This window comes from Choristoneura fumiferana, chromosome 3, assembly GCF_025370935.1.
Source record: "Choristoneura fumiferana chromosome 3, NRCan_CFum_1, whole genome shotgun sequence".
NCBI lineage: Eukaryota > Metazoa > Arthropoda > Insecta > Lepidoptera > Tortricidae > Choristoneura > Choristoneura fumiferana.
In genome coordinates, this window is record NC_133474.1 from 15,194,696 (window position 1) to 15,222,155 (window position 27,460).

The 27,460-nt window shown below is 35.6% G+C and overlaps 1 protein-coding gene across 1 annotated transcript; it reads right to left on the reverse strand.

Moving 5' to 3' along the window:
• Positions 1 to 214: 214 nt before the first annotated feature.
• Positions 215 to 25,632, reverse strand: Zip71B (Zinc/iron regulated transporter-related protein 71B). Its single transcript, XM_074085846.1, has 4 exons — positions 25,041 to 25,632; positions 12,771 to 12,912; positions 5,565 to 5,759; positions 215 to 4,486 (listed from the first exon to the last, which is right to left on the reverse strand). Exons 1-4 carry the CDS (start codon positions 25,221 to 25,223, stop codon positions 3,561 to 3,563), a joined length of 1,446 nt encoding a protein of 481 aa, XP_073941947.1. The 5' UTR covers positions 25,224 to 25,632; the 3' UTR covers positions 215 to 3,560.
• Positions 25,633 to 27,460: the final 1,828 nt, after the last annotated feature.

The following is a 27,460-nucleotide window of genomic DNA, read 5'->3' on the forward strand; positions in this document are numbered from 1 at the left end:
GATGTTTTGAAAAATGTAATGTACAGTCAAGTGCAAAAATAAGTATCTATTCGAACCCTCAAAAATATGATACTATGGCCTTATTGTGTCGGAATAAGAGTTTGTGGTACTTTATTTTTTTAAACTTTGAATAAGTTCATATTTTTACATTTGACTGTACACGCAGCACAGAGCGAGAATTTAACATATTTTTCTTTAAATAAAATCACAGAAATATTTTACTACAATTTAATTACTTTGTTCATTGTCGTTATATTTACTAATCTTTTTACAATAACAATACATCGCACGTCTCTCAAAGGAGAGCAAACTCTACGAGTATAGGTACTTAATACATTTGAAATCTGCAGTTTTTTGTACAGTACTTAGGCTATTGTTTGCGGTAAATACCTATATATGTATATACTTTTGTGTACATTATGTTAATTAACTGGGTGGTGTTGCCAGGTCCGTGCAATAAGTCCTGGCCTGGTACATTTAATACGTAAAAAGTCGCGAACTTATTTTCGTAAAACAAATTGTTTCCTGATAATAAAAAGAGCAGATTTTTTATGATTTGGTCGTATAACAATCAGTAATCAAATACGCATCCTCTTTAAATGAGATGATTTTTTAATCAGCATGTCATTGGAATAACAAATAATCACATCATATATCTTTCATGGTGTCCCGTGTCACACGTAACTAATTAACTTATCTTATATTAATATTCGCCTGGAACAGTTCGTACATGTAATTATTATTTTGTTTAAATTTAAATTTCTTCCTGATTATAATAATACTCAGTAATAAACACAAACACAATGCATAACACATGCATATTAACTACCTAACTACTTATTAATATCCCAAATTTACCTATGTGAAAAAAATATTTACAATCCAGTAGGTACCTACTTAGCATTTCTGGACCCTTACTTAGCTAAATATTATCGGTGTTTGCTTATGGACAATGAAATGGTTACTTATTATAGGTACTGTCTGATGTTCAAGAACAACACATTTTTTCTGAATTTATTTGAAGCATCAATTTTAAGCCCGGTTTAAATATGTAAGAAAAATCCCTGGAGTTACTGGAGGCTCATTTATGATAAATCATATTTAATTTTGTATTGATTAGCTCCACTGTTTCACAATATAATTTTAACTATACGATTTTCTTGCATGTGCCAACTGGGTTTAAGCGTTATATGAATATTTAAACTTACTTAACCAAAGCCATATGTCCTGTCGAAGCAATGGCAAAGAACTGAAAAATATATGTACAAATATTTGTATTTACTATTTACCTGGCATTTATATTTTTAAGTGCGTTAATCGTCGAGCTAATTTTAAGGACACAGTTACATTTCTGGCTAGGCTCGGTGTTGGCAAGACGTGATGATAGATAGCGTGACTATTCACGTAAGTGAGTAGTCTATCAAGCGTCTGCAGGGCTACTACGAAACTCGAAAAACGAAGTTTGTATCGTACCGTCCCTCTCGCTCTCGTATTAAATAGTATAATTGTCTGAGGGACCCCATGTCACGAACTTTGAGTTTCGAGTTTCGTAGTAGCCCAGTACCCTTAGTGTAAGTTTTCGGTTACAAAATACGTCTCGATCGCGTTCGCGTTAAAATCTCAATTTGTATGGAAACACGAACATCGCAAACGTTCCGCTAGAGGCGCTGTTCGTGTTTCCATATAAAGAGAACGAGAAGAGACGTATTTTGTGACCGAAAACTTACACTAATGGCACTGCTGACACGCCATCATCTCGCTCTACCTTCATCGCGCCGCGCCCGTTTTAGGGGAAAACCTCTAGACTAAACACAGTTAGTACTTATAAACTTGTCGTATAACGATAAAATTAGTCAGATGTGCTGCGGATTTATTTGTCTTCTTATTTATTGTAAAAAACTTGATCATGCGATGTTATTGAGACTATTGAGAGGTAGATAGGGTTTTACACACAGATACTTTTTAACGTATATCTATTAAGTATTACTGTGTAAAACGTTCATTAATATTTTTTATTATTCAATTGCGTGAAAACTAAGGAGTGCCTAGTACTTATGGTGAGATGTTTCGACTGAGAACAATCACCAGTTGTTACATCTGCTTCCTAGGTACTGCATTGTGTGCGTCTGTGTACATAGTGCCTTAGTAGAGTCGATCTGAGCCTATGAGGGCCTCTACGCTAGCTGGCGCGGCTGCACGGAGCGGGCGCACGCCTGCGGGTGCGCGTGCACGTAAAATTGTAGCCTTTGCTACTTGTACTATTACTTATTCTGTGTCTTTGCGTAATATCGTCTCACGCGACGCGTGCAGTTAGCGTTGCTCATACTATTTTAGAATAGGCGTCCACCAGCTCCGTGCAAACCGCGTCAACCTTAAGCACCTTACTCTACTTAGGTACATAAGCTCCAACGTAGTGTTAGATTATCCCACGATTATTCAATACTTTGATAGGTCCGTTCCTTCTTTTTATACTGATGCATTGTGTATGAACGAGAATATGTTGTATACGTATCTATCTTATTTTTATATTTTTTGCTGAATGTTAGTTAGAGGTTATCAAGCAAATCCTTTATATCGTCCAATCGGCAACTAATACCTGTGATTCTCTTAAGTCGTCTATTGATAACAAGCTGAATTTAGACTTACGAGTAGTTGAGCATTATTAAATAACATGTCAAATTCAAGATAACATACCTACTTAAATACACACAATCTTTAAAATGTATATACCCTTACCTTATATTTAAGCAATTATTTCATGCAAATCAGTAAATTCCAAAAGTAAAGAATGTTAGACTGATCAAAAGACTCTACTCACAATTCTAAGTACCGTAAACTGCTTCAACTTTGCCCTCTGGCCCCAACATTGCCTGAGTTGATTTAGAGTCGATAACTTAGGACTCTTATAGTTTTTAAACTTTTATCTACACGGGAATTATTATTACGGGGAGACAAAAGTTTAAAAACCTAAAGGGTGCTAAGTTATCGACTCTAAATCGAATCAGGCAATGTTGGGGCCAGAGGGTAAAGTTGAAGCAGTTTACGGTAGTTTTAAAAACGTCTGGATTCTGAAGATGATGGCATACACAGGTAGTTCTATTAAAAAATATTAAACCACTAAAAACTTATTCTTAATACCTTACATTCATAATTAAATATTACATCTATGTACTTATGTATAGTTATCATCATACAAATATATGCAAAGTTTACGTAATTTATCTACGTATCATAATTTTGCGCACAAAGTAAATCTAACGAATAACCTTTGAGGCCGTTTATCTATAGGTAACGTAAGACCAAGATACTTAGTTTGTTTTATTTTTAGGTTTTGTCGAAATAACCAATATCTGGGTAGAATGTTCACACGGGCAAAGCTTACTTACAGTGAACCACCCTTTACACTCTTTTCCCTTTTTTATGGATAAGAAGGATTCAGGTCTTGGTAGATTCCTTATTTTCCTACTCACTACAAAACATTTGAACAACCATGAGTACAATTTATCACATTATATTTTTACTTATATTTACTACTATTTCATTCATTTTATTTATTTCGTTCATTGTTCTGCACTTCTAAATAAATATTGTATTGAGTCTTCATGGAGCGCTATGAGCAACATAATGACGCCTCCCGTGAGAATACCGAGAACGGCTAGCAATAAATTCATACCCTTCCCATGATTGTTCTCGTTTATCTCTGGTACTAAATCAGCCAATGCTATATAGAAGAATGTGCCAGCTGTCGCAGCATAAATCCACTGAGACGCTGACTCGTGGTCTTCTGCCAGCCAAATACCACCGGCCATGCCCATGAAACTGAGCACGGATGAAAGTAGGTTGTAATATAAGGCACGTTTGATGCTCATGCCGGAACGCAGCAGCACAGCGAAGTCGCCAAGCTCGTGCGGCAGTTCGTGACAGAAGACTGCCAGTGCAGTTGCAAAACCGGTGACGGGGTCTCCACTGAACGCGGCTCCGATGGCCAGACCGTCGGTCAAGTTATGCAGGCCGTCGCCCACGATCACCATCAGAGCCGTGGAAGTCATCGGTCGCTCGACAGGTGGAGTAGGGGACCCCGGCATCATAGCCCCTAGTTCTATAGGAATTGGCTCTATTTGTTTAGCAGTCTCTGTTTTAATTTCTTCTACACTTGGCGCATGACTGTCATGAGAGTGCGCGTGACCACCATGTAAAGTTTGCATTACTGCTTCTACTGTGTAAAAGAAAAGGATAGTCAGAAAAGTGACACTGCATTTTAAAATGACTTCGGTTTCTCCTTGTGAGTCCGACTGGGGGCCGTGTGATTTGAGCGCATGCGGTAAAAGATGCAGTAAAGCATCGCCGCATAAGGTGCCCACAGCTACTGCCACGAGAAAGTGCAGGACTTGGCTGAAGATGGCCGACTTCAGAAGTGGAACTATTGCAACGCCGAGTAGACCGGTGGCACTGATGACCAGAATACTGAGAGTGGCATATATCCAAGCTTAAATAAAAAGAAAAGAAATTCGTTAGTAGGTAACGATAACTAATCGTTACAAAGATTATATGTATAAGTATGTAGAGAACAGTCGAGAAACCTTTGATATGGTTTATGTCAATCCAATTTATAGGAGTAAACAAAGACGCCATTAACCCGACCCTGTATATTACTTAATGATGTGAACACCTAGACCCTATTGCAAAATAATTATAATCGGTTCAGTAAATAGTTTAATTTATTAATTAAATAGATAAAAGTATTTTTGTCTATATTATTATTTACAATACTTGATTTAATTCCGAATACTGTTTATTCAATTACAAAAGCAGGAACTATTTTTTAAATAAATAATAATCTCTTTACAATCGAGTATTACTTACTCGATTTGTAAAATGACAAATTTTCCACCATCTCTACGCTATTCTATGCTACTACAGATTATACATGAGTTTTATTCAAGAAATAACGTCAGATTTTAGACGAAGATTTTTCAAATGAAAATTAAATATTGAAATCAAGTGAATTTTGGTGAAAAAAGTGATTAGACGTCTAGTTAAAAGACACGAATTATAGATAAATGTGTGTGTATAGATTCGGTGTTTATACAAGATTTTTGGTGAAATCGGTTTCTTTACACTTTCCATAAATTGAATTGGCATAACGTATAGAAAGATTGTGAATCCTATCGGTTGTAAATTATTGTTGATTCATGATAGTTCATGATATTATCGTATACAATTGGTGGGAACATGAGTTTTATTTTTTAAATTAGATACCTAACTAATTTTATAGAAAAATGAATAATTATATTAGTGAACCGTTACGAAATTATCGAATGGGCATTTTAAAAAAAAGTGTACTTTTTCTTTCAAAATGAATTTAATTTTTTCATATATCTCTTGAGTCAGTTTTGTGGCCCATACCTGATATTTTTGTTTGGGACCTTTTTTTAAATTATCGGAACGTAGTGTAGTGTGCTCTTCATTCTGAGTAAAGAAAAAACATATTTTTTTCTAAAATTAAAAAAAAAGAATAGGTACAATATTTTGCGAAAATGCCCGCTCGACTAACATACACTTACTCCACTTTTTATCCAGCTTAGCTGGCGCTATTTCCGTCTTGTAACAGGAGCGCTGGTCCAGCTGGTACACCAGAGCCGGACACATGTCCAAGAACCTCTGTGGGTTGATGGTAATGACCCCTGGCTCGCTCTCCATACCGTAAACTTCTAGAATATCCTTCGGTGATAGGCATGATTTCTTCAGTATTGGTTCCGCTGAAATTTATAAAATAAGTTATCAAGCCAATGTGAATGTGTTTTGAATAAAATGATGTCACAAAAGATAGCCGGCCTCTCACAAACGTGAGATAATCTTTAACTATAGATCATAACAAAGACAGTCAATGTCTCGTAGTGACCCTAACGAAGATCATACTTGATCGAGCGAGTATTTACGCGACCGGGCAAGAGCGTCAACCGTAATAGGATAATCGCGGGCTATAAAATGACAATGACACTATCCGTCCGCTTCTACGACACACATGTAGGCGTACTCACACAAGTCTCGGACAGGAGTGACTGGGAGATGTTTTCAAGTTTATCATCATAATAGCCTTAACTTCGAGACCAAAGCAATAGCTTAATTCTCACAGTAGGTAATCAAGAGTACCTACCCACTGCGTAGAAAGTTGTTGTTTGTTAGTGTTCTGGGATAAACAAGATGTACGTGGAATCTCATGAACGATAAAAATCGGTCAAGTGCGAGTCGGACTCGTACATGAAGGGTTCCGTAAACAGTTCAGTAAAAGTTTTTCTTAAAATTCTTCTAATATAAGTTTTATGTTGCTAACTGTACTTTATGCCCCTGGTTACCAAAGTACTCGTCAAGACGAATCAAACGAGTCCAAACTCGATGCGGTCGTGTCGTTTATCACAAGAGTTCCTATGGTCACCCGCTAGCTTTATCATCAGATCAGCTCCGTGTCATAATAATATTGCATTGTCATCGGATTTATCCATCCGTGTAAAATTACAGCTCTATCGGTTGAAGATATCCATTTCAAATTTAAGTTGAAAGATTCCACCCGAGCAAACATAGTTACATTACACTGCAAGTAAATATAATGCTTGTAATAAGTTTTTGTTAAAAAAATCATTTTTAATACAATTTTTTTTTGCCGAATGTACTTTTTGTTCACTGTACTTGCATTGTCATCTAAATTACATATCTGCACCAAATTTCAAGTCTGTACTACTTATTAACTATTGAGGAGTTCCTTCCTGCAGAGACGATCCTGGTGAGACCATCAAGATGTATGTATGTATGTAAACTCTTTATTGTAAGTACAAAAGAAAAGAAACAAAACAATTGACAAACTTTGAGATACTTGTACAAAGGCGAACTTATCCCTTTAAGGGATCTCTACCAGTCAACCTATAGATGTCACTACCAGATTATTGTATTGTCACCAAATTTATATAAGTATGCCAAATTTCATGTCGATCGGACCACTGGAAGTGGGTCAAATTGAGCTTTCAAGATTTGACCCAAACAAACAATAAATAAATAAACAAACAGGGCAAGCTAAAGAAAAGCTTCTAAAAATATCGCCGAAATGTAAGCACTTGTGCAAGTATTTCGAATAAAAAACAATTTGAATTCTCATCCTCTTTGGTTCTGGCTGATTGCGTCTGAAACCATTGCCACGCGCCGCGAGCGGCTCAAAAAAAATGGCTGTCAGCGCGGTTCATTCGCGGGAAATTCGGCAGACTTCGTATTAAATAATAAGAAGCAAGCATAACAAAAACGAATAAACCACACAACCAGACAGTTACTATATTAAATATTAAGTATGTTGTATGGGCCAAGTTGCCCGAAATAAATGAATTTATTATTATTATTTTTACGAAAAAACACTGAAAAAAACACGTTTCTTGTATGGCGACCCCCATTCATTTGTAACTTTATTTTATTCTTAGTATTTGTTGTTATAGCGGCCACAGTAATACATAATCAGTGAAAATTTCAAGTGTCTAACTTTTATGGCTTAAGAGATAGAGCCCTGTGACAGACGGACGGACAGACAGACAGATAGCGGAGTCCCGTTGGCACCCTTTGGCAACCATAAGAAGCCCGTTTCAGTACGGCGCCCTTGGACGGTCGCCCCACCCTAAAGCCGCTACTGTATGTCTAAGACTAGCCTCGGCTTCGCTACCGTGAATGGTACGAGTACTAGACAAATGTTCATGACTTGAGAAAATAAAATAAAAAATATATATAAATATCATGAGACACTTGACACCAATTGACCTAGTCCAAACTAAGCAAAGCTTGTACTATGGATACTAGGCAACGGATAAACATACTTATATAGATAACACACAACAAACACAAACATACTTAAATACATATTAAACATCCAAGACCCGTGAACAAACATTCGTATTATTCATACAAATATCTGCCCCGGCCGGGAATCGAACTCGGGACCTCAAGCTTTGTGAATGATTAGAATATCAAAAGATAGGTACCTACATCGTAGTCTACCTATATAAGGTGCTAACAAATTAGGTACCAATATTTTTACAACAGGTAGTACTCGTCTCTAAAAGTAGACTTAAGTATACAATATTTAAAAGTCCATGTTACTTTTTGGAGATAATTAGAGAATCAACTTTTATGCGTCAAAACACCCTGTTAATGAGATAATTAATAGCCAGTGATTAAACTTCTTTGAAAGTCTTGACTGGCCACTTTAATGCTTACTAATAGTTTTCCCGCCAATCGTTGACGTTCATGACAAACGACGGGTTGACTTGCCAGAAAGTGTTAAATATCTTGTCACTTAAACTCAAATGCACAGGCTGATTATGTTTGGTCGGAATGACAATTTATTTATTTTGTTCAAGAAATTAAAACAAAAATATTGTATAAAAAGTTTTCTTAATTTATATTTAAAGTTTATTGTTTTGGTCTTACTTAACATCTCTTAAAATATTGGTATTTAATTTGTTAGGACCTTATATTATACGTACTAGTCAATAAAAAGGAAAAGAAAATACTTTGGTCAAACAACCAACAAGTAGGTATATTAATCGCAATATAACTGCGATTGCGGACTCAGTGGTTCAAGCTAATCTTCCAGTTAAGCAAATTTCACATCATTAGTAGAGTGAGGAACTTTGTACTATTAGAAAGAAAAAGTTCTTGGGATGTTTGAACAGTTTGAGGGCGGATATAAAATAAAGTTTTTGCGGTATTTAAGGAGCTATTTATCCTCCTAGGAGTATTATATTCTGAATAACCACAGAAACTCTTCATTCGCTAGCGCTTTATTTGTGTTTGGTAGATTCACGAAGAGTTTCTTGAGTTATTCAGAATATAATTCAGTATATTATAACAAAAAATAGAACCGACTACAAAATCCCATGATTAGTAACCTAACAAACAAAAAGTTGGAAAACCCCGACTTTGTCACTTCAAAGTTCAATATCTCAAATACGGCTAAACCGATTTTGATGAAACATGTCTAAGAACTATCGCTAGAAAACCTGCTTTCATATAAAAAAAACCGCATTCAAATCGGCCCACCCGTTTAAGAGCTACGGTGCCACAGACATACACACAGACAGACACACACACAGACACAACATAGCGGTCAAACTTATAACACCCCTCTTTTTGCGTCGGGGGTTAAAAATAATTTTCTAGCAGTCTGAAGTCGGTGCCTCGGCACGAGCCAGCAGGAGTGAGTCGATTCTATTATTTGTTATAATTTTTTTTTCACGCTTTTTAGTGTAAGTAAATAATCTAAGATAGGTAAAATATAGTTTAATGTCAACTGCTCGACACTTTTTACGAAAGATTGCTTTTTCCGATGCAGAGACGTTCATTATTGAGGAGTCCTGGTGCTTCACCACCCGTTCCATTTCACCATAATAACATGCATTACGACGAGAATGAATTGCTTAAAAACTGTATTAAAGTAATTGAAATTCAACCCGTGATTTACTTGTTATTGAGTGGTAGGTAGCTCTGTTGATCAAATGTGGGCTTGATCATCAGTTCCACTTCACCAAATGATGATTTTCAAGTTACTACTAAATATATCCAAAATTACCATAGGTGTCCCTAGACGAACGAAATAGTTATTTGTGTCAAAAGGGAGCAAAATGGTGTATTTACGGCGAGGGCGTACATTGAATCCAGAATGTAGCGAAGGATTCTACAATAGAATAGCGTAATTCCCTGAGCGTAATGAGGGATTCAAGTGTTAACGCCAAGATGAAAATAATTTTGCTCCCGAGTGGCTCATACAACTTTTCACACCGAGCATTAAGGAACTTGAAAAAAAAAATCTAAATATTATTAAAGAACAAACAGCATAGAAAATGGCGTGGCTTTACAAATTATTAACTTCAAAAAATAGCATTTGCAATAAAACACTTAGAAAAGCCTTGAACAGAAAAGTTGCACTTTGCTCCCTCTCGTCAGGGAGCAAAAGTTACTTTTCTGAAGGAGAGGTGTGAAAAAAAAAATTCAAACCGTTTCATAAATGACGGTTCTGATGTAACAAACATAAAAAAAACAACCGAATTGATAACCTCCTCCTTTTTTGAAGTCGATTAAAAATATATTTTTCATGCTTAGCATAAATATGTTTCTTCTATTCCCATGAGTGCAAGGAAACCAAAGCGAAGAGAAAGCTAATCCGCGAAGAATCTGCACTTTCTACAAGACTCCGGGACACGTTACACCGGATCCAAGTATGACCTCAGAGAGTGGCCACTTGTAGAAAGAAGCCGTTGTTTTGTGTTGATCTTAAACCACAGAATCCTGACTGTGCCAGTCTCCGCAAACTTCATTAGTTTCGAATACGTGAAAGGCATTTAGAAGGCCAAACAACGAGGCAAGGTTAAGTTTTTCGCATGACAATGATCAGGAAGAAATGCTTCCTGTGATAAAACCTGTTGTCAATTATCTCACGGTACCCTGAAAAATGCAATGACAAACGCCAATCTAGAGGCGGATTGGTCACAGCTTCGAAAAAGCCGTCCAAAAACGAATTCGCTGATAGGTGTCATTCTAGTCGTTTGGTCATAGTCATAGCGCGTTTAGCGTCGTACTTGATACGAAACGGTTTCTGCAAGTTGTGGTTTTTTTTTATGCACGCGGCATCGTGCGCTCAGTCAAGTGCGACTACTGAAAAAGCGGGTAATTTTTTGTGACACAGAAAATATAATAGGAAGTCTGATTACCTTACGCATTCCGCTAGCCACCGTATTGACCATCCACTAGCAATTTAATAGATACCTAGGTCAGACAACACGATTGCAATTTAACTAAGTATCACAAAACAATAAGGAGTTCGCACAGTTTAATAAAAACCGGCCAAGAGCGTGTCGGACACGCCCGAAATAGGGTTCCGTAGCCATTATGAAAAAATTAAGTAATATTTTTCTAAGGATTTCGCATTTTGTACGGAATATTCCAAGTTTAGGTATATTTTATACCTTAGGCTGCTCTTAAACTACTAATAATTCTCAAGAAAACTTAACCGTTATAGATTTCCTTGTAACTTTGATATACTTACTACCATCCTGATTTTTTTTCAAATTTTTCCACCCACCAGTTTAGATTTTAGAGAGGGGGGGACGCTTCTTTTTAATAATTATAAAATATTAAATTTGCACTTTAAAGTGGAATATTTTGCAAACAGATCACTGAATCGAAAAATCGTTTTAGCAACCCCTTGTTGGTTTTAAAAGACCTATTCAACGATACCCCACACTACAAGGTTGGATGAGAAAAAAAAACCACCACTTTATGTCTATGGGAGGTACGAATGACCATTTTGTCGGCATAGTTTACATATATGTATATCCGTGCAAAATTACAGCTTTCTAGCATAGATAGTCCCTGAGCAAAGCCGCGGACGGACAGACAGACAGACAGACATGGTAAAACTATAAGGAACCCTAAAAATTAATGTTTACGGTCTTGGCGAGACGAGCAATCCTTTCTTGTGGTCGCATATCGTCATTTAGCAAGTATTTATATTTATAACGTACAATGCAAAGGAATCAGACATTTGGCACGCATCTCCTTTTCTATAGTATTGCAATAAGACTCCAAGGTAGACGACGATTCTTCCGGAAGCGGTATGTGTATAATGGTATTTATCTACATGATAAAGGTTTTAAAGGGCTTAATGTTCTCGTATTTACTGAATATAAACATAGATTAGTATATTCATATGCTTATAGACTGGTTGTCTATGTTAGAATAACGGTTGCAGTAGCGTGAGCGTGAAGGTCTTTCCTCGTATCTATCTATTACCGCGGTTCTATTTATTTCAGAAGGAAACGATTAAAAATTTAGACTATGGTTTGGCTTGTAATCAAAAGCCGTACCTATGTTATTCACCGCAATCTCGTGAAGTTACGGTTACCTAAAGAAAAAAAAGTACCTAGGTATCTGTTATTTATTAAAAGAGCCGGTACCCTTTTCGTCAAACATTTCTTACATTGCACATTAAATGGCTAATTAAATAAATAGCTAGTAGTGATTGCTTAGTACTATTAGTGGGATCCATTATAGTTTTCATATATTTTGTAATTATTAAAATTACTTCATTAAACTTTTAATGTTATCTAGAGTATATTTCTCTGTTTACGAGTACCTACTTGCAGTTTAATAGTAATAATAATAAATAATTAATTTCTAGCTACTAGAGCTCATAGCATAATCAATCATTAATAATAATCATATCATATATTTTGAATTATTGTACATGAAACTTCCGTGAGACTCACTCATATTAAATGATATTGTAACGGATAACTCACGTCTTAAACCGAGTTTAGCTCGACATGTTTCGGGCTATTTCGTAGCCCTTCTTCTCAGGAGCATGCAACACACCAGTGCCATAAGATCACCGTGTAGGTAGTATCCAAGTACTGCAGTTGTTTGAATGAAATAGGCACTTACCAAGTAAAATTGTCAGAAATCTCTATTTTCTCTAGAATACCCAATAGGTAGTCAGTAAGTTAATCCCAGTTTTGCTAAATTACACAGTTTGAAATTAAATTCTACACAACTCAACTATTATTGGAAGCAATTTCCGAATCAATTAAAAAGTAACGACGCTAGAATAGTAACCAACCAACTAATAGTTAAACAAAAGAAAGGACATAGTGTCTAGGCGACTCGACCAAAAAAAAAAAAACTCTATCCCATTAGTACCTACAAAAACTGTTCCATTTGTAGACCTTTTTATAACTCACATGGTGTTGGTGAGCGTCGGTGCCGGTGCTGGGTGTCGTGGAGCTGCTTGAAGGAGCCGTTGATGCGGTGGTCGGAGAGGTCGTGCGGCGAGGTGAACACGCGCCCGCCGAGCCCTAGGCTATCCAGGAGGTGCTCGAAACCCTACAATTTAAAATTGACGCGTTATAATTTAAACAAAGTTAATAATTATTGTGATATACTTAAATAGGCAACTGTGAAAGATATGGTGGTCAGAAATGCGACATTTAGTACCCTGAATGTATGCAAGACTCATCAAAGTAGGTATTACAGCTTTATACAAATAAATAATGAAATATGTGTTATATGTATTCTCTGCTGTGCCCTTAGTGTAAGTTTTCGGTCACAAAATACGTCTCGATCGCGTTCGCGTTAAAATCTCAATTTATATGGAAACACGAACAGCGCCTCTAGCGGAACGTTTGCGATGTTCGTGCTTCCATACAAATTGAGAATTTAACGCGAACGCGATCGAGCGAGATTTATTTTGTAACCGAAAACTTACACTAAGAGCACTGGTTATAAAAAAATACTTAATAAAAATATGATTACCTATCTACCTACCTAATAGTGTTTTAGCACATTTGAAACAAACAAAGATTCTGACTGAGACGAAGGCTTTGTAAATTCTTAACTTTCCTAAAGAGGTGCGATTTACTTAATGTTTTAAACTCACGTCTCTTAGGGCGTTATTAAGTCCCGAGATTATATATTAGTTATGAGGTGCGATTTGTTTACGAAACATTTTTGTGCAATGAACACTTTAAAAGGCAAACAAGTAAGCATTGTGTCAATAGATTATCAATAACATCATAAAAATGCACTCAATCGAAATTATACATATAAAAATAATAAGTCGTCAGAGGAAAATGCACGGAGTTCGGGTGTGGCAACATAAGGGAACATGTGGTTAATAAATCATAGTGTAAAAAGTACATCGTGGAACACCATACGTATGATATTCATAGATAATTAATTGTGTTTAATTCAACAGCGTCAGTTTGTTTAGGTGTTAGGTCCTACCTAAGCAATACGATTAAACTAAAGAGGAGTTTCTTGAATTAGTTAGGGGTTTTGCTTAGAGATAAAAATTCGCAAACGCTCCGTACAGATCTAGTAAAGTCTACAGATCTAGTATTTCGTTGGATATTTATATATATATTTATTATATTTTGCTTTCTTAATTAGATTCATAAGCTAGTTGAGAAAGCAAGACAAATACGAACTTTCCGACAAAATACGATGGCAAAACATTATTCACTACATCTGTACTATTGTAAAAAAAATCATAGATCAAAAGACACAAAAGCATGGTTCAGCTTACTTACCTAGCCAGGGCAATTTAAAATTTTGTAGGTGTACCTCCAACTAAAAGATCAGATGTTGGCAGAAATCAGTAGATTCAAGTTGAAGGTTACATCGTCACGATACTGGCTTGCCCTTGTGATAAATGACAAGCATTTATAATGCGTAAGGATATCTATATGATTGAAATAAACTAATAAGTAGGTATTATTTTTCGCGTCTGACTCGTACGCAAAACGTACGAAAACGGCACAACACATCACATGACATAAAGTAATTCTAAGCTAAGATTAGATAGTCAGTTAAGTACATTTTAATTTAGCAAGTCAGGCGCAACTCTTAAGCTTAGTAGCGTTAAATTAATAAAACTTGCTTTTTTTATTTCGCGATTGGTTAGTATGACTCGGGGGAAACATAAGTGATTTAAAGAATAACTGCATTTATTTATACAAACACAGCAGGGCATATCTAATTATCATATTATAAAAAAAATCACACATAATTATTATGTGCATTGCTTTAAATATTTCAATTAAATTTGTAGAGAAGAGTTTCATTATTAAATTATTTTAATATCATTCCATTATTCTCCATTTACTAAACCGTAGAATTAAATAAGTACACCAGGTTTATTTTGTACTATGGTGTGTTAAAAAATACTTAACAAATTACTAAAGATTTTAAGAGGATTGTGAAGTAAAACCGGGTGACAGTCTTTCCCGGCCCGGATAATACCGGGATGGAAATACCGACCCTGTTTTTCGAGTTTCGAGTCTTTATAGGATCAATCGCGTTTGTGTCTGTCTGTCTGTCTGTCTGTCGATCTCTGTCACAGCAAATTTCCTCCGAGACTACTGAACCGAACGAGTTGATAATGTAATAATTAAATAATGTTGTCAATCAAAAAAAATCTATATGTTTGTACGATATTACAACTTTTTAGTGTTGTTATTCTGTCCCGTAACTCAGGTGAGATCCTCAGGTGATACACTTTGTTAGAAAAATGTTTGCAATTTATACTATAAGCAGACTTACGAGATGAGCCATAAAAAAATTACCTTAAAACTGCATAACTACTAACTTTTAGTGGATTTGTACCCCATACAATCATACATTTAATAGGTAAAACAAAAGACGTTACCAAGGCAACAAAAAGTTGATTGACCCTTTACATTTTGCTTTTTAAAACATTGATTAATTAGAAACACAAAGATAAAGACCGAAATAAGTTTTGTAGGTAAACAATAAAATACGGACAAAATTAGGTAAATTTATTGACTAGGTAAGAGTACATTGTAAAAACCGGTCAAGAGCGTGCTGGATACGCCCAAGATAGAATCAAGTAATATTTTTTTAAGGATTTTGTATTTTGTGCGGAATCTTCCAAGTACCTTTAGAAGCCTAAGGTATATTTTATACCTTAGGCTGCTATTTACTCCTAAACTACTAATAATTCTCATGCAAACTTAGCCGTTACAGCTTTCCTTGTAAATTTGAAATAATATCTACCGTCACGAATTTAAAAAAAAAATTAAATTAACAGTTTAGCTTTTAGAGCGGGGGGAGGGGAACGCTTGATTTTAATGAAAATTTGCACTTCAAAGTTGAACATTTGGCAAAGAGATCACTGAATCGAAAAATAATTTTCACAACCTTGGTTTTACAAACCACCATGATTTTAAAAGACCTAGCCAATGATACCCCACACTATAGGTTTATTTTTTTTAACTAGCTTATAATGTGTCTATAGCATAGAATAAATAATAGTACATAGTACTACGTGTACAGCAGTGGCACTCCTTAGATCTTGAAGAAAGCCGCCGTTTTATTAGCCTACAGTGCTGCCTTTTGTTCCGAACATACCTATCTCGCCAACTCGAGTGTCAAAAAATTAAAATAAAATAATCCAACTAAACGTTTAGAAATGTTTGTTATTAAGCGACTTCAAAAAACTACTTTTGGTAATGTAAAAAAAAGACAAGTTCGAGTTCTTTCTTTTGTTTATTTCGACATTCGTCCACGCATCAGTTATTAGTATTACGATTCGCCGTTATTACAAACGGTGCAGTGCAGTGTACCAACGGATGTAGTGAATAATGTTTTGTCATCGTATTTTGTCAGTAAAGTTCGTAATGTTGCTTTCTCAACTAGCTTGCTGAAGTTTACTGATGCTAATTGAGAGAGCAAGATAAATACGAACTTATTCGACAAAACACGATGGAAAAACATTATTCAATAGATCTATACTGATCTCATAAGCAATAACACAGATATTTAGGTAAGTAAGGATCGAAACATTCAAACTTAGAGCAAAGCATTCAAAGCAAGTGCCGCGTCACGCGTGGGCTCGCAGGCGCGCGGCAGCCCCCACTGCTTAGACAATCTCAAGTTGTCGCGCACTGTAGGTGTTTATCGCTGTAGGTATGGACGAGTGACGAATGCCTGACTATAGGATTAGACCGAGTAAAAAAAAACATCCCCTAAAAAATATTTTTTTATACCGTGTTGTTGACATATTTGCTACATTATATCCGTGCAAAATTGCAGCTTTCTAGCACTGATAGTTTACGAGTAAAGCTGCAGCAGACGGACAGACATAGCGAAACTATTATGGTTTCGTTTTTGCTATTTTGGCTACGGAACCCTAAAAGATGAGACGTACTCGTACTGACCTAGCTTTAGTGTGGACAGACAAAATATTAAAACATCGATCAACATCGGCCAACGTTGGGGGTAGAAACTAGGTATATTGACGTCGTTTGTATGAGAAACTATGACTAAGGAAATTAGACAGTTTGGATACGAGTAAGTACATAAAATTCATATCGGCCAGTGGTTCATTGAAAATAGAGCATATAATAAATAGATAGATAGCTAGATATTATGCTTCTTCATTTTTCATTTTCTTGACTTTAAACTGAATTGAGTAACATCAGATAATTAATGTAGTTTCATAATCCGACTGACACATATTTCCCTAAATACTTAGATAAAAATATTAACTTTGTTGATATTTACAGGTTTGTATGAAGAATAAAAAATAGCAGTTGAGATAGAAAATGAGATAGCAAGGAACCGTGACAGATACGATAAGGTTGAGTCACTTAAATATAGTATGTAATACAGTATTAGTCTTTAATCTGTTCTTAAGTCAATGGAATTTTACGTAAATATTTTGCACCTTTCAAATGATTAAAAGTGATAAAATAAATAAAATTCGGTGTTGATTTAGACATAGATTCACACTAAATTAAATGTAAATACAAGGTGGGCCCTGTAACGGGAGCAACAAATTAAACCACAGCTTTCACTGTTCATCTTGAGCTAATTTAATTCTACAACTTTTGAAAATAATTTGTATTGTGATTTTTATTATAGTTTAAAGTTTAATTGGAAATGTATTGCGAAATCTGTCATTTTGTTACGTGACAGGCGATGTCATTTAGGCCATTGGATGCCGTACATTGAAAATACCATTAAATTTGTTTAGAATAATCATAATGATGAAATTACTTAATTTTTGAAAGTTGCAGAACTAAGTAGTTCCATTTGAGAAACAGAACCTGTGTTTTAATTTTTTTCTCCTGTTACAGGACCCACCCGGTATAGGCGCTTAATGTAAGTTTTTTTGTAGAACTTATTAAAAACCGACATATTAAAAAAATAACTGGTAAATATTCAGACTAGAGGTCTATTACGGTATAAATCACACACAGATGTGAATTTAAAGCTTGGAAAATCGTTGTGGTCGCAATAAGACTAACCGACGGTTAAATGTGATGCCGTCTCCGACTATTCGAACAAAACAAGTAGAGACGGCATCACACCTAGCTGCCAGTTAACACTAATCAATGGATGGTGAAACAGCCCCTAAGACTCTATAATATAATTTTCGGTCGCCTAAAGTTGCAATTTTACACCCATATACACATACTCGTACCTATTCACACAAACGATGCATGATGAAAAACTAGCGATATTTTTTAGGGTTCCGAAAGGGTGCCAAAAAAAGCCTATTACTTAGACTCCGCTATCTGTCTGTCCGTCTGTCAGGGCTCTATCTCTATCTCTTGAGCCGTAATAGCTAGACTAAATTTTCACAGATGATGTATTTCTGTTGCCGCTATAACAACAAATACTACAAGCAGAATAAAATAAATATGAAAGGGGGGCTCCCATACCTACAATAAACGTGATTTTTTTGCCGTTTTTTACTAATATCTAATGTTGTATAGATTATGGTACGGAACCCTTCGTGCGCGAGTCCGACTCGCACTTAGCTGGTTTTTTAAGATTTATCTTGACACTATTTTAAATTTGCTCGTGGTTTGCACGTTTTGAAATACAGATTAACGGATTATTCACACAAGGTATAGTTTCGGTAAACAATAAATACAATAGGTACTGTGTTTACACAAAGGATTTTGGCAATATAGAACTGTTTTGTCGTTTGCTGTCGTCATGGCGTTCGTTACGGCTGTCACTCTAATTTTGTATGCACGTACTGTGCCTGTTGTGACGTCTGCCATGTACTGGACCCAGTAAATGTAGCTGTAGGTATACTTATCTTAAAATAACTTAACTGTTGACTTGATTATAATTTTTTCGTATTTATTTTGCAATTTGAACGCTTCGGCGTCAATCATAGACATCTTGTGAATAATTAGTAGCTTAATATGTTCAAGAAAACCGCTAAGCGTGAAGAAGCATTTTGAGGATAATTTGGAGGATGAGGATATTTTTTTAATATTCTGGCTGTATTTTTTCCAGAGATATATGCTTTATTGTATTGTTAAGTTTAATCCCTTTTTAAAAACAGGAATTTTATTCATGTTTCAGTCCACAAATTAAGACGTCAAATTAAAACCTCTTCGGTGGAAAATGTCTGCATATTTGACTTGGATAATCAATTGCTTAATTGTATTACCTAAGTAAGCATGCTGTGTTACGAAGAGGCATATGTACTTAAAAACTAGGTGTAAGTACAATTGAGCTCTGATTTATGTACTTACTGTAAAGCTCAAAAAGGACCCAACGTACCTACTTATTGAATAGCTAAGCATTAGATAAGACCGGTTTGTTATTTTGACATTAAGTGTAGTTATTTGCAATACTAGCTGTGGTACTAGAAAAATATATTTCGGTGATAAATGCTACATTGGAGCATGTGAAAAACATACAAAAATTAACCTTTTTTATGTTTTTTGTTACGGTATTTTAGGGATACCTACATATTATGTAGGTACCCCTAAAACTCCGAAACGAGAACCAATTTAGCCAGTTAAAATGTTACTCTCTTGACTACTTACACCTACTAAATAAAAAAAGTTATAACTGTTATTGCGGAAAATGTCGAGTCATTTTGCTAATTATAAAATGTGCTATTTTCTCTGACCGTGTTATTAACCGCTTAATGTAAACCTAAAGCATTTTACATTGTTTAACTAGCTGTTAAGTCACATAAATCTATAGCGAGTTAAACTTGAAATTTTCATTTATACATCGTGTTTTTATACTTTAGTTAATTTCGACATACATAATGCTCGGTTGACTAACCGTTCACCCGGACAAGAGATGTCGCTATGAAGCAATCAAATTAAAATTCGTTTTTGGAGTCTTTTTGTATTTTTTATTTCAACTCCAAATTTTGTTACTTTTAGGGTCATCCCGTAAAATCTTTCATTTCGATAGCGAGAAAATGAAATAGCAACAATGGAAACAATTATTCACTTATTTATTATGTACCCTTTATTGTTCACGCATTACTATTATACTTATATTTTTTTGGTTTTATTGATCTATTTAGATTGATTTGATTGATTTTTAGTTTTATGTAAATTAAAAATTATTTTAAAAAATATGTAGAAACTTCTTTGTTTGTGCCTGTTTACACCTGATTGCCTTGGTCTTAGACGTAGATTTTACTTTATGCACTAGAGCATGAAAAGTCGTTTTATGTCGCCTAGATCGAGCATAAATATGAACTTTACGAGTATGAGGAGTGAAATATAATTTATTTATACTTAACGGCAGTGACACATTACACAGCTTATGTGGGCTAAAGCATAGATGTCGCTAGTGTCGCTGCTTAAGTGACTAAATAAGAAACAAACAAGCAGAGATATGTCGTGCATAGAAAAAAATTGTGTCTGTACTCCTGTCCAGTGGTGGTGTAGCGGTATAGCACGCTGCACGGAATGCTGAGGACCTGGGTTCGATTCCCGGCGCTGGTCTCTTTTTCTGGTTTTTCTGTGCATCTGTGTTTCAGTTTGTATTTCCGATATGGATTTTACGGGATGACCGTAAAAGAAACAACATTTGGAGTTGAAATAAAAAATACAAAAATACTCCAAAACCAATCTTCAAATCAAATAATGTTTCTTTTCTTTATAAAATCGATTCCCTCCGTTTGTCTCTATTGGTTGAACTTTGGTTGTTTGTATGTACCCTATGCTTAAACCTTTTAAACTAAAAACGAATTTTAATGTGGTTTTCATCAACAGATAGAATGATTTAAGAGAAAGATGTATTAAATACATATAATGAATATATGTAGCTAAGAACTATGCCGGCTCCACGCGGGGCGCGGGTGTACTTAGGTACTTTTTTATTCAAATTAAGGGACATGAAAAATTACAAGTTACCGCCTGCATGATATAAATTATAGATTTTCTTTATTTCGTCGTCTATTTTTCAAAGCTGCACCCGTGCAAAGCTGGGACGGATCGCTAGTAAATACCTTAGTTTGGTATTAACTAACTGATTGTTTCATTTGCACAATTTATTCACCTCGGCAACGATTCGTTGGCATATTCCAGCAAAAATGTGACAGTTACATAGAAAGTAGCGCGTAGTAGTTACTTACTGTTACATTTTAATACATTTATGTTTATAATATTCGTATATTAATTTTAAATACTCAATGGACTATTTATAAATTCAACTTGAAGTATATTGTTTCTTTTAAACAAATTCTAAAAACACATAGTTTAGATTATCAATGACTTTATTATTTTTGTTGTAATGTTTTTTTTTGTTACGAGTCATCTACTCATACAATAATAAAAGAGAGGCAGCCTAAAAATGATTTGTCAAAACTTTGTTTTACCATTTTTTCCGTGTAATTAATATAAATTATACAACACCCATATTACCCATGAAAAATTACAGCTTTCTAGCAGCTTTTTAGTTTTAAATATTATTGATTATATGTACTTATGTTAGTCTGTAAGGTATTTATTGTATATAGGCCAAGTTGCCTTAAATAAATGGATTTATTATTATATCAGTCTCTATACAAAGCCGCGGACTGACTAACGGACGAGCAGATAGACAGGCAGATCCTTAATTGTTAAGACTATGGAATCCTAAGAAAAGATAGTAAGATAAATAGTACCAAATCAATATGAAATACCACTTTTGTACATACATTTATCGATCCATTAAACGCGTTGATGTCTTCTTAAGTAATTAGGCTGTGATGTGATTAACATTTATTAATTTAATGTGATTAACATTTGTTAATTTGTTAATAACATTTGTTAACATTGATTCATAAGACCACTCGATTAATGAGACGTAAAAATTAGTAGGTACGTGCCATTAAGTGTTAGTGAATTATTTTTGATTATGGAGGTTTGTATCTATGTATATTATTTTAAAACAAATGATTATCAAGCTATGAAGCATAACATTTTTTTATTTAATGCTGACATTTATTATATTCTCACAATTTTCGGATATCTGAATTATATGTTGACTGAATATCACGAGTAGGTAAACTTAGCTTTAAGTTCTCGTGATGATTGCTTGCATGGTGCCTGATACAAATCATTAGTTAGTAACTGGCAAATTAGTCATTGTTTATTTCATATATATTTACTGCATGCATACAAATGAAATGATTGCATGTGTATATAAGTTTACGCACTAAACAAATAACTTGAATCCGTACTTTCTCTGTAGGTCAATTTGGATATTCTGAAGAGAAAATTCCTGAGCCTTAAATCTTTTTAAGCAAATACTTAATTAACTCTAAACAATCTTCGGAACATCTGCGCGGCTGCGTGTGCACATTGTTTACCTTTCTACTTGAGAACAATACAAATGAGGTGTAATTTTTGCACGCTTAATGGTTTCGGCGGCTAATTCAGAAATAGAGGAGTGGCATTGTTCGAGGTATTAGGTAATGCTATTGGGATTAAGTTAATCGCAGTTAAATGCCTCTAAGTGCGACAGTTAAGCTGCTCATTAGCAATCTTGGAATTATGACATAGTCAATAGGCAGTTATATAGAGTTAACCACAGATTCTTCCATAAAGATGTGCATATAAAAATTTCATGTATTCAATTTTTGTCTCCAGCGTTTTTAATATTGGACCAAAAGTGATATCATAAACAAATGCAATACTGACCCGCGTTTCTTTGTTAATTTTTTTTTTTGTGGCTTCTACTACTTAATGTCTGAGCCTCTTAGAAATTACAAATTATGAATATACTCGTACACAATGTGATGTCATCTTTGCCTTGCATTTCAGATATTGTTTTGTAGAATAAGAATATTTAATAAAATAATAATCATAGCTTTTAAGGAACTTGAGAATCGAATACACTTCTGTAAGTTGACTTGCGTAACTACAGTCACCAGCACCAATATCTGACACAAGAAGCGTGCATAAATATCTGATACGACTCTATTTTTAGGGCCGGAAGGACGTGTCAGATATTTTGCCACGCTCCGCTGTGGCAAATATTAATGCTGGTGACTGTACTGTACTAGGGTTTTAGTGCGATGCAATGCCGAAGACTTCGTCGCTCACCAAATTGACACCTAATAGATTCATTGCTCGTTCGCCGCGACGTGAACAATAGTAATGAATGACGGTTTGATAACAGATTTTTGTTTTGTTTAAGTGTAAACATTGACATGATTGTAACGTGAGAAACGTAAACTATAGTGCAGAGCTGTCATGCTGAATAATAATCTCAATTTGTTGTCGTTACTACTCGTATAGTTTACTTCTTTGACCATCCTGGCGTCTTTCAAAGAGTGGCTTTTAAACAAAATGTCTATGAAGTTTTATTTGGAAACTGTATTACACTATTTAATATTTTTGTTAAAGTGATGTCTGTTGCATTTTGACATAAGAATGAACATATACTGCGGAGATAATTGAAAGAAAAATAGGAAACGCCTAACCTTATCTATCACAAGAAAGTAAACAAAATTAAGATAAAAATCAATAAGCCTGTTTTAGGTGACGTGGGTTCCGGGTCGTTTTTTCCTAATTATTCAATAAATAAAGTTAATTCCTAGTTGACTACGGAGCCCTAACAATTATAAGTTAAATATTTGTGAATATAAAGTTGGAACGTGTCATGACTCGATCCATTTTACTCCTACTAATATTATAAAGATTAAAGTCTCATTATTTCTTTGTGGCTCAATAACGCGTACTTAAAACTGCTGCACGGATTTAGAAGAACTTTCGCATTTATATAAACCGTGATACGGTGATGATACAAGATATTTTATCTGGAAAACAAAAACAAACCCTGGAAAACCGACAAGCATAATTCTTGTTGCCTAATAATCGTTCTATGCAACGAATGACTGGAATAGTAACTTTGTGACACTTCTGCAATATTTAGCTAAGTCACATTATTGTTCTAAAACATAAATAGTACCTATGTGAATTGAAGTCTCCGAGTATGGGTTAACTTTCCATTGTTACTACGAATCAGTTACAGACTAAGTCGTAGGCAAGGACTAGTAATAAAATGTGTATAGCCCGTCTATTACCTTGGATCTCAATGAACTAATGGACCCTTTTAGAACTAATGTAGAGTCGAGGCAAGCAAGGGTCATATATAATATTGTACTTAATTTCTGCGGCTCCAATATAGTGCAAGGTACAACTAGATAAAAGACGAATGCCTCTACACACCAGTGCTCACCAACAAAGGGATTCTGCTGTATTTGTGACGATCACATAAAACCACATGTAATTATAACACGAACTCTGTTTTTAATAAAACCGTATGGCCTCGAACGTAATGGTTTTGTATCCATTCTTATGTAAACATAATTTTCAATACAAATATTTGTGATGGTACGAGAATCGAACTCGTTATTTATTAAGTACTTATGGCTGCATGGACAATTTTTCATGCAGTTTTATAATTATATTTTACTGTTATAACTAATCGATTAAGTATATTAAATTTAAAAATGTATGGGTATCAATATTAATCATATCAACGTAAAATTTTCATACATACAAACTATCAGAAATTTGCCACGGGCTAAGCTTGTTTTAAAAGATTATCTTAAATACTTTTGTTAACATTTCTAACTAGGTAACCCGGTATAGACAACATAGCACGTTCGTGTGTTTAAATATTGTCAAAGCAAAATAAAAATATTTAAGAGTGTACAATAAGAACTTTGCGCACTGTTTACCTATAACAGCGCCGCCGATGACAATTTCGAATAGAATGAACAACACACTGGCCGTGCATACCTACCTAAGGTTTCAACCACGCAGAGAGTGTTTTATCAATTGCTGGTCTCGGACAGTTAAATGGGTGTACCTTACTGATAAAGGATTTTGATTAAGATAAGGAAACGTTTGAAAATATCGCAAAGTAACTTAAGGTAGATGAACTTCGGGTCTAGTGATATTATTTACGTGCATGCATGATAACTCAACTATATGTCGAGTAACTTTGCAAATTTTGATTATAACTTAGGTAATAACTTGTCCAACTCATATGATTAATTTATGAATGTACGCAAAGTTACGTACGCTTATATTGTAGAAAGTTGTCTAACTTTCCCTGCTTATTCATAATAATCGAAGTCGCCAAAACTCTCTCGTGAAATTAATATGAATGTGTCCAAGAAATTCGTTATGTTATTGTTTGTAATTATAAGAATATCTTACCTCGAATGTTATGACGCCCTTGTCGCCGTATTTGTCGAATATTTTGTTGATAAAATATTTCTCAGCGACTTCAGCGGGCTGTACCAGCAGGGTATTGTTGGCGGAGATGCGGTTGGCGGCGTCGTCGGAGGCGGCCGCGGCGGCCAGCAGCACTAGCGCTACGACGGCACTCGGCATCAGCATGGTCGCGACTGAGTCTGCGCCCGCGCCGGCGGCGGTATCGCGACTCCGCGCTGCGCTATCAGCCGGTTGGACCCGCGCAGGCCTCCACAGATGTGACAATGTGACGCGTCGCTTTGCGCTGTCGCACAAGCCGAAACTAATCGCTCCTCACGCTCTATTGTTTATTTATTTGCAATACGTAATCTTAAGCCAAATCACGAGTCTTATAAATACGAAAGCGAATATTGGACGGTGAACGTGCAACCGATTCAAAGTGAAGTGTGCGTCTGAGACTTTCACCTGGCGCTTGTATCCCGAGGCCGGTCGTAACACCGTTACTGATAATGCGGTGTACAGGCGCGCGCGCAAGATCACGGCAGCAAACACTGCTGTCGAGGGATCCACTCTTCAAGAGTCGGCATTCGAACGTCGCTCAAATGGCTACGTCCCCCGTATTTATATGTATTGCAAACGAGTGTTTATATTTACATACACTATCGGAGGGTATAATTTGGTTGGATGTATCAGATAAGTTATGAAAACCCTTCCGAATACTGTTAAAATTTTTCATCCAATGATGGCAGTTCGACTTCGAATAATCAAATAATCTATATCTAAATATACAGTTCCTTAATGCCTTTGTGCAAAATATTTGTACATCGTGTTACTAATTTACATTTTTTGATGCGTCCTGTAACTCCATTACATAGTCAAGCCACGTGTGAACGATGCCAGAGCCGCCTGCACGTGCGCTTCCTACTTCTACTACAATAATGTTCAAAGTTACGTCCACTCGTGGGCAATGTGAGCGTACGCCGTTCCTGCGCTACGTTTAGCAAACATTGACCACACTGAATGGTACATTACCGATACTTATTTCCATTCTCGTGACTATTACATGTACAGTCAACTTACGGTCAAAGTTACAAAACTAAGTGTCATCATCATAATCAGCCGTAGGACGCCAATTTTCGGACATGTTTCCTTCCATTTACTTCGGTTGGAAGCAGCCTGTGAACCCGCGGCTTTAACCAGGAGGGCTACTAAGTTCGTATCGTGTCATCCCGCTGATGCTTATGTTATTTAATACGAGAGTGAGAGGGACGGTACGATACGAACTTCGATTTTCGAAATTCGTAGTAGCCCGCAGGTCATCCGTCCATCTCGTTGGTGGAATGGTGGTCTCCATCCATTCGAGAACTTTTGGCCCCAATGATCTGTTCTCCGTGCTACATGGGCTGTCTTACAACGAGCTAATTCTACGTATCTCCCCATTTTTGATTCGATCTCGTAGAGAAACCCCGAGTACAGCTCTCTCTATAGCTCAGTGATTAACTCGCAGAACATTTATAAGGCATATAGTAAAAATATGCGTACACGACCTCAATGTTAAATAAAAAAGTCGTATTTATAATCATATTTTTGTAACTTTGGTCGTATCGATCTTTTTGTAGTTAACTGTACATACCCACTTGTATGCACATAGGTACCTACTTACTCGTATGTGACAATGATTGGTATGAAGCTTCGAGTTCGGTTAATTGACTTGTTTCAAGTTAATACTTCAAGTAGAGTACCTAAAACTTTTTCTGTTTACACAATTATGTACCAAGTACATAAGTGAACGGTTGAATTTATCGGCAAAAAGGCAATCAGTTTTCAATGTTACCATTGTTTACCATTTTAAGGTAGGTACTTAAACTTAAGTAGGTATCTACTATCTACCAATTTATCTTGTATGTCAAAAAGTGGTGAAAAAGGTCCTAGATCCTAGATTGCTTGCAACAGTGATTTAATTGTGAGTATATAATAGTTTAGGGTTCTTAATGTTGAGTATTTCTTTTAGGCCACAAGGCTTTTGTCGAGTGGCCTATTCTGCCACACTTAGGGGCTGTTTCACCCATAGGCGTAAAAGAGAGGGGAGGGAGGGGGGCGTGCCCACCCCAGTATGGTCTAGTGCCCACCCCAGGATGTTGGGCTACCGATTCAAAATTCTATAATACTGATATCTTCGCACAAAAATCCAGGCCAGGCCCCCCCTGGAAATAGCCCTACATACGCCAATGGTTTCACCACCTATTGATTAGTTTTATTTGACGGATAAATTTAATCAATGGATGGTGAAACAGTGGGTTAGGGCAATAAACAAAGTCTCAATAAAAATCAGTTATTTATACCATCCGATGCAGAATATCTTAAGCTACTTGATGATTTAAATAACCTTAATTGCCTTAAGATCTAGTACCTATAATACTGCC

Coding starts and splice junctions, on each gene's coding strand:
- Zip71B (XM_074085846.1), bottom strand. CDS start 25,223: ATGCTGATGCCGAGTGCCGTCGTAGCGCTAGTGCTGCTGGCCGCCGCG. Junction 5,760..12,770: donor CCGACGCTCACCAACACCAT/GTGAGTTATAAA, acceptor TATAAATTTCAG/CGGAACCAATACTGAAGAAA. Junction 4,487..5,564: donor TAAGCTGGATAAAAAGTGGA/GTAAGTGTATGT, acceptor TTTTTATTTAAG/CTTGGATATATGCCACTCTC.